Raw genomic sequence first — 8,170 nt, forward strand, 5'->3', positions numbered from 1 at the left:
TGGCATTGTTTAACCCATTACTTGATCTTTCTTCTTATGTAGGCCATTTGAGTGGAAGGGGTGGTAGACAGGAGAGAGTGAACCAGATGTTGTAGGCCTTGGGCAAGCATATTTTAAGGTCTGCTCGTTTGACACAAACAAGTTTTGCTTTTTGTATAAAAGTCAACGGTTTTTCTGCACATTTATGAATGACAATTTCACAAGCCATTGCTTTGGAAGTATTTAAAGCTTAAAAGTACAAAAGACAAACATAGATAAAATCTGCTGGTACCTATATACTTTCCTTGATGATGGGGAGAATGAAGCTAGAACGAGTCCCATTTTCCGTAACACCCTTCTGTGATATTTTGGTTTTAAAAATTGTCAGGTTTGGAAATGTGATTTGTGCACATTGCAAGTCAGTTTTATTCAATAAATTGTTTTAGTACATGGTAAGAGCTGTAAAAGAAAGTGTTTACATGCAGAAATTGCATAGTCAGCCCTTCAGAGTGATTTCCTTCTCAGGGTATGATCTTCATAAAAGCCTCACTCATGATTTCACTGGCAATGGGGTTGCTTCCACTATAACAGTGAGCATTGATATACTGCACACCACAGGCACTTGTTCCCTTGATCTCTAATGGCAACACTATTTGAAAACCATGTCCCACTTCTAATCTGTGTCTGGATAGAGACACCTTCCTGGTAGCTCTTAATCTTCATTCACTGTCCATGCTATGCTATGTGTAGCTTTCTCCTTCCTTACATTTGGTCTCCCCTATCTATGCTTAAGCACTTTTGCATTCTCGGAGGCAGCTAATGTGAGTGCCCTGCCTATTCTGGGTTACATGTACCTTTTACATACAGTCCTACATTAAAACTACAGGCTGCATACCTTCCCGGATGCTATTGATAAAAAGTATCCTGTTTCTATACTAGAAGAGAAGTAACCTCTTCATAGATTGTTAATGTTGGCCTTCAAATGCTACTTGTTTATCATTCTTATTAGAGCAACAATGAAGAGGTTAAGGGGACTTAAAGGGAGTAATCTCACTTATTTTGAATGCTGCGAGTCAGCATATCAACCTATAGGATATGATCACGGTGGGGGGGAGGGTGCCACCAGATATTCTTGATCACTTAATTCCATTGGTTTGGTGGAGGGGGGCCCCACAGATGTCCATGCCCAGGGCCCCAAAAATGCTTAAAATGGCCCTGTCCCCACATATGGAGAACATGTACAGCAAACGCAGTACAAGCTCCTCCTGCGCCTATAGAAAAGGGACACCGGTAGCGGAATCAGAAGCTTCTGCTAAAACTATGGCGCAAGGAGCATCTGTTTGAACCAGTGAGCATAGAACATGAAGAGCACATGCAGCTGCAGAGCACCTAGAACAAGTTCAGTAAACCTAGTTGTAGCTCATGCTTTATTTATATGTACAGCATGGGCAGCAGCATTGCCACACTGTCTGCACTCTGATGTAGAGATGTGAAGGGGAGCAAATTCTGTCTGATTTTAAAAAGGGGCTCATTAGTGCAAATACCATTTATTTTGGACCCTTTTGAATTCATTTGTCTCAATATTTAGACTTTCAAAAAGGTTGTATTCGTTTGATTATTATTTGTGTTAAAAAGGTAGTGATTTACATGGGAAACATTCTTTTCCGGCTAATAATTGTTTGAGCCTTTCTGGGAAATGCTTGACTGGATTCATCAAAGTGCAGTGAAGCTGACAAGACATGTTGCCACTGTTGCTTCAAAAGGAAGGTATCCTTGTTCAGAAATACTAGTAGTGTCCTATAAAAGTGCTGCTATCATCCCATGAAAAAGAAATCATACCTGAGGAGAAGTGATAATACCCCTTGTGGGTTTCAGAAACCCGCTTGAACAAGGCAGTCAATGAACTGGTTCCTGGTTGTCAACATGCATGGAATGCACCACTCATTTGGGTCATCAGGCTACTGCAGCTGCAACAGAGAATATTACAATCAGTGACCCATCTGACCCACAGGTGTGTTGACCTCTACGAAGTGGAAACCCAAATAGTATTTAATGAAGGATCCCTAAAATCGGGGGCTCTGCATCTTTGAAGAGAACAGGAAGAAGTACCCCACCTTCCCATGTTATCAGGCATCCTACTGGCATTAGTTGTCTGGCAGTTCAGGAGAAGTGAAGTTGACTAGCTGGTGCATACTTGCCTAACCGGACAAATAAGACGGAGACCTTGGTCTCTGCATAATGGTTATACCACGGAACAACCTTCCTCCCCATTTACAGAGCAGTTTCCCAAAGAGGTGATGAGGGCTCCTAACCAGGTTGTCCTACATGGATCTATTGGGTCACAATGTGGTCATCTCCAATATGTCTTGCTTGCTTCAGTATAGCTGGCCAAAGAGTGGGGCCTCTGGATGCACTGTGCAACCAAGAGGCTGAGTAGGAGAAGAACTTCAAGGAATTGCGTACTCTAATCTCATGTCTATCTTGCCAACCTGACATGCAAGTAGACTTCCTTTCGAAAGATATCAGACACTGACAAAAAAGCACAATAACTGACACACAGCTCTGAGATCAAGACAGACAGAATTGCAGCAGAAAAAAGGGCCCCCCCTCCCCTCCAACATATCCCCTCGCATTCACAAATCCCTCAGAAGGGCTTCCAATGCCCATGAAGAGTCCATGGATTGTGCATACCAGCTGGCCTTCGCCCCACTGCCCTCAAAACTTGATACATCAACATCCATGAACACTGTTCCCAAAACCAAGGCATGGGGTAACCAGTTCTTCCACAGTATCAAACACAATGTTATAATGACCTCCTAGCCAAACCACATACCCATGCCCTGCCTTCCTGTCGGGTAGGCGAGCAGAGGGACAGCAGCAAGCGAGCAACACTACTACCCATCCGGTGAGGTAGCCTAGTAGAGCAGAAAGATGGATGACACAGGAATCAGCCCATAGCTGGCCTAGCATGACAGCGGGCACTTAGAGTACACATTCATGCTAGATCGGAGTCCAAACCCCTACTGAGAAAATGGGATTTCTTGTATCATGCTTGTTCTGATTTCTACTGCTGTGATTTCACTCATCTCTAGCACTGCATCATTATCATGTTAATGTACCCATAACATGAACCTCACATTCATGATCCCCTATTTCACATTCTGTTTGTTTTCTTACATTCAGAAGAACCTTAATTGAGAGGGTTCTCAATAGAGGTGAATACATGCAAGACATTGAGTGATTGTTAAACTTATTGCACCCACCAGTGTGGTAAATCAGTCGACTAGGCTCTTATTGGCCTTATACAAGTGCGACAAAGAACAGTATCTGACCTATGTCCATGTCTGCACACTGGTAGATACTTTGCATTGGCAGTCCTTGCAGTTTGCAAACATGATACTATCAAATGAGGGAAGAACGCAGACAGGAATTCATCCAATTGATGTTATAATCATTATCTTTTATTATCTTGCAGGAATTAACACTTGGCAAATGGTCCTTCAGCCTCGCCTCACGTTCATCATATCTTTGCTTCCTTCCTTGAAGCGTCTTAAATCTGAACCAATGGAAACAGGCAACCAGACACAGGTGAAGGAGTTCATTCTGACAGGACTTACAGACGACCCAGCACTGCAGGTTCCGCTCTTCATTTTCTTCCTACTGATCTATATTATCACACTTCTATGCAATATAGGAATCATCACATTGATCACTTTGAATCGTCAACTTCACACCCCTATGTACTTCCTGTTATGTAATCTGTCCGTTGTGGACATCGGTTTTGCCTCACTGGCTGTGCCAAACATGCTAGGACACTGGCTATCAGGATCAAATAGAATTTCATTTCCAGGCTGTGTTGCACAACTGTATTTTTCATATACTATAGGAAGCACAGAAGTGTTTCTACTGGCAGTGATGGCCTATGATCGGTACATAGCTATCTGTAATCCCCTGCTGTATTCAGTTATAATGAATAACAGAACCTGTATGGGGCTTGTTTTTTGGGTTGTTCTTATTTCGCTCCTTAATGCCCTGATTCATACCACTTTGACATTTACTTTGCCCTTTTGCAAGTCAAATCAGATCCCTCATTTCTTCTGTGATGTCCCTCCAATCTTGAAGATTTCCTGCTCTGATACCACCTTGAATGAATTGGTGCTGGTTGTAGTGTCTGGTGGACTGATAGTGTTGTCACTTGTCATTGTCCTTGTTTCATATGCTCACATTGTGTCGGCTATTCTCAGAATCCGTTCCGCAGCGGGAAGACAGAAGACCTTTTCTACTTGTTCCGCTCACTTCGTCTGTGTTACCCTATTTTTTGGAACGCTTATTTTTGTGTATGCCAAGCCCTCCTCGAGCCACTCAATGGCCATTGACAGAGTGGTATCAGTGTTCTACATGTCAATAATTCCTATGTTGAACCCCATGATTTACAGTCTAAGAAACAAGGAGATGAAGAACGCCCTGCGCAAAGGCTTAGGGAGAACCTGCGTCTAGAGCTAAAGGAAACCTACTCCGCTCTCTTATGCTTTGATGGAGATATGCTCATGTTCAAGGAGGAGACTTTCTGTGATTTTCCACTGTGATGTTGCAGTGTAGACTTTTTCATCAGTCGTGATGGAGTCTTCCATCGCCTTCAATGACATTTCTGAAAGATCTCTTGACGATAAATTGTCCAGGTACAAAACAATATCACAACTAGTGTTACCAACAGAGCAATAACTTTAATTTTCACCAGCATGACTGACGCCATGTTTTTTAGGCTGTCAACACAGTGAAAATGTTACGGCTTTCATAAAGTTGAACATCTGCTGTTCACTCTGCCCCTTTGGCGCTGAAGGCTGTGTGGTGTTTGTAGGTTTCCTCTGTTCTGTGGGGTGGAAGAAACACCTACAAAAGGATGAAAGAACACTGAGGGTGTGTAGAAGGAGCACAATGGGACAGTAGGAGAACTGACAAATCCCACATGGAATATTCAGAGAAAAAGGAGCACTAGCGTGGCTGAGTGACTACTATGGTAGTGCAACAAGACCCACATGATGGAAATATTACTGTATGGGCTGAATGGAGCACCGGGAGCTAATGTAGGGTGTTATACGCATTGACACAGCGTTAAATACACTAGGGAATGTACCAAATGTGTAATGACAAAAAATAAACACGTGCCAGGACACTGAGTTGCTAAATATCAGCACCTCAAATTGGCAGTAGTACTGGGGTGGGACTGAACAGTCTGACGGTAGGGGCTTGGAAAAGCATACATGGACAAAGGGAAGTAATGTAAAAAGGGATGCATGGCAGAGGATGATGAAGTGGGACTACCGAATAATTAAGAACGAGACTGATAGTTAAAGATAGATCAAATCTGTGAGGAAATATGCTGACATCCTTGAAAACGTCATCGCATTTCTAGGCTAAACAAGTGAAAATCTGCACTGCACTAGAGTAATCCTAATCTGAAATGTTGCCATAGTAACTTTTCAGATTAGGATTCCTCTAGTTATTTCAGAAAATAAGCAAAGAGTACATTTAACTGCACCAAATGAATCACTGTGATGATTAGCTAGCAGAAAAAAAAACACACCTGTCTGCCCTGAAATATCTAAAGATTGTATATACTTTTAAAATGTAAACTGAGCTGTGAAATAATGTTTGATAAATCTGTGGCAAAGTACCTGGCCTTGACCTGGGTACTTCTAGTGGAGTGACCAACGTGGTGGGTGTGGTATTGGGAGGACCCTAGATTACCCTCACTTTACCATTGCCTGTAGGCCACAGACAATTACATGCCATGTACAATTTCTACTGGCCCTCTTAGGATCTGCTTGGAGGTAAGCCCTCTTGTGGAAAAACGTGGCCCCTCGCCAATACAGATTCCACATGTTGCAGGCCACAACCTTATCAAAACAATCATTGGACCAGTCAAAGTTTATTGTGGTTTCAGAGATACTTCAAAAGCGTCTCTGCAACAACCAGCATATACCCATGTCCACGTGACGACCATCAGAGACAAACAATCCCAGATTGCAGATCAGCTTCTTAATGTTGTGGTCCCACCACCACCCAGATCCCAAATGAAACACTTGCTTCAACAGAGTGCGGAAAGCAATTACAGTCTAATCATTCACAGGGCTGCAATACTAAGGCAGGCCATACACCCCAAACAGGCTTCAGTGGAGAAACCATTCACACATAAAAGGGCATCCTTGGCTCTGTACGTGCCTGCGTGACCTCTGCCTGTGTGGTTCCCTTGCAATCCTTGATTGCGTGTGCTCCTCGCCCCCACCATCCTTGGCTACGCTTGCGTCTGTGGATCCCCAGCCCACCTGGTCCCTCACAATAGTTGGTCGATTGTGACCGTGCCCTTTCCATCCTTGGCTGCGTGTCTCCAGTCCACGTGCTCCCTCGCAATCCTTCATCATGCCTGTGCGCCCCCAGCCAGTGTGGTGCCTCGCACTCCTTGATCGCCTGTGCTCTGCGCCCCTTCCATTCTCGGCTATGCTCACGTCTGCGTGTCTCCAGTCCACATGCTCCCTCGCAATCCTTCATCATGCCTGTGCATCCCCAGACAGTGTGGTGTCTCGCACTCCTTGATCGCATGTGCTATGCGCCCCTTCCAACCTTGGCTAGGCTCATGCCTGTGCGTCCCCAGCCTACATGGTCCCTTACAATCCTTGATCACATGTGCTCCTCGCCCCTTCCATCCTCGGCTACACTCGCTACTGTGCATCAAAGCCTGCGTGGTCCCTCGCAATCCTTGATCGCATTTGCTCCTCGCCCCTTCCATCCTGGGCTATGCTCACGTCTGCGTGTCCCCAGCCAGCGTGGTCGCTCGCAATCGTTCATCGCGTGTGCTCCATGCCTCTTCCTTCTGTGGCTATTCTCGCACCTTTGCGTTCTCTGCCCATTATATTTTTTAATTTGTTTGTGTTTGGTCTGCTTGCACCCCTCCCCTTGTGCCCGCCCCTAGTGTCTCCTCCCCCTTAACTTGTTCCCCCACCCCTCTGCACCTCCTTCCCCTCTCTCTTTCCCCTTACCCCCTCTGCATCTTCTCTGGTGCTCTCTGTTTCTCCTATCTTCTCAAACTTCCTCTCTATTGACCATCCTGTCCTTCTCACTACGTCTGGTAGGATGAAGTTCAAGAAGGACATCCTGGTCTCCAATCCAGGCATCCCTATCGCTGATACCTGTAATAGCGCTTCCTCTAGACAGACCCTCACCAACATCCTCTTTGACATTACTTCGCCAGACCTATGTACTCCACATATGGACTCTGTGCTCTCTCTGTTTTCCTCCTCTCCCATTAATGGTGGCACCCGGTGGGAAGCCCTCCTGACCCCCTTCCACTCCTCTAAGATCATCATTAATGTTTACCTAAATGGCACCATCTTGGTCCAAGGCCCTCAGGCCAACCTCCTCCTCTTTGATAGATGCTTCCCGTGCCTCATCAACTTCCTTTCCTCTCCTGATGTACCTTCTTTCCGTTCTCCGGCTTTCTTGTCTCCTCCCTCTGCCTCCTCTCTGGCACCTTCATCTTCCTCCTTGGCTTCCTTGCCCTCTCATCCTTCCTCCTCTGCCCAGCCTCGGCTCCTTCTACATTTCCACAAGGAGTACCTCTGACCTGTACCCCTCCCCGTAACTCTTTGAAGAGTGGCAACCTTCTCTATATTGCCACTCTGAACTCTCGCTCAGCTGTCAAATACTCCTCCGACATCTGCCGTCTCCTGAAGGACTTGACCTTGATGTTCTCGGTTTTACCGAGTCATGGTTCACGGCCAGATCGGTCACAAGTTTTGACACTCTCCTCACTGATCACTGATGGCTAGATCCTCTATGTGCCCGGATCCAACTGTCCTGGTGGGGGTGTAGCCTTGCTCTTCCTGGAGTGGTTCCCTGCCTCTATCATCCCTATGCAGGCCTACTCCTCCTTTGAATGCCTGGCGTGCAGGCTCGCTCTCTCTCCTGGCAGCTATCTCACTGTGGCTGCTATCTGTAACCTCTTTCCTCTCGGAGTGGACGGACCTCTCCTCTTCCCTCCTTGCCTCAACCACTCAACTCCTCCTCCTCTAAGACCTCAACATCCACCATGATGCTTCCTGTCCCTGCTCTAGACTCTTTCACAACCTCTGCAATTCTCTTTCTCTCTCTATGCATCCATCCGGCCTGACTCACACTGCAAGGCACACCCTGG

The 8,170-nt window shown here is 45.7% G+C and overlaps 1 protein-coding gene across 1 annotated transcript; it reads left to right on the plus strand.

Annotated features, from left to right (window-relative positions):
• The first annotated feature begins 3,543 nt into the window (after positions 1 to 3,543).
• Positions 3,544 to 4,476, plus strand: LOC138514558 (olfactory receptor 5AP2-like). The gene has a single exon (XM_069630020.1). The coding sequence runs from the start codon at positions 3,544 to 3,546 to the stop codon at positions 4,474 to 4,476; it is 933 nt and encodes a 310-aa protein (XP_069486121.1).
• The last annotated feature ends 3,694 nt before the right edge of the window (positions 4,477 to 8,170 follow it).

The sequence above is a fragment of the Ambystoma mexicanum genome, chromosome 12 (genome assembly GCF_040938575.1).
Source record: "Ambystoma mexicanum isolate Mex_15411 chromosome 12, UKY_AmexF1_1, whole genome shotgun sequence".
Taxonomy (NCBI): Eukaryota; Metazoa; Chordata; class Amphibia; order Caudata; family Ambystomatidae; genus Ambystoma; species Ambystoma mexicanum.

What these genes read in the sequence shown, in the direction of transcription:
- LOC138514558 (XM_069630020.1), top strand. Translation starts at nt 3,544, where the DNA reads ATGGAAACAGGCAACCAGACACAGGTGAAGGAGTTCATTCTGACAGGA.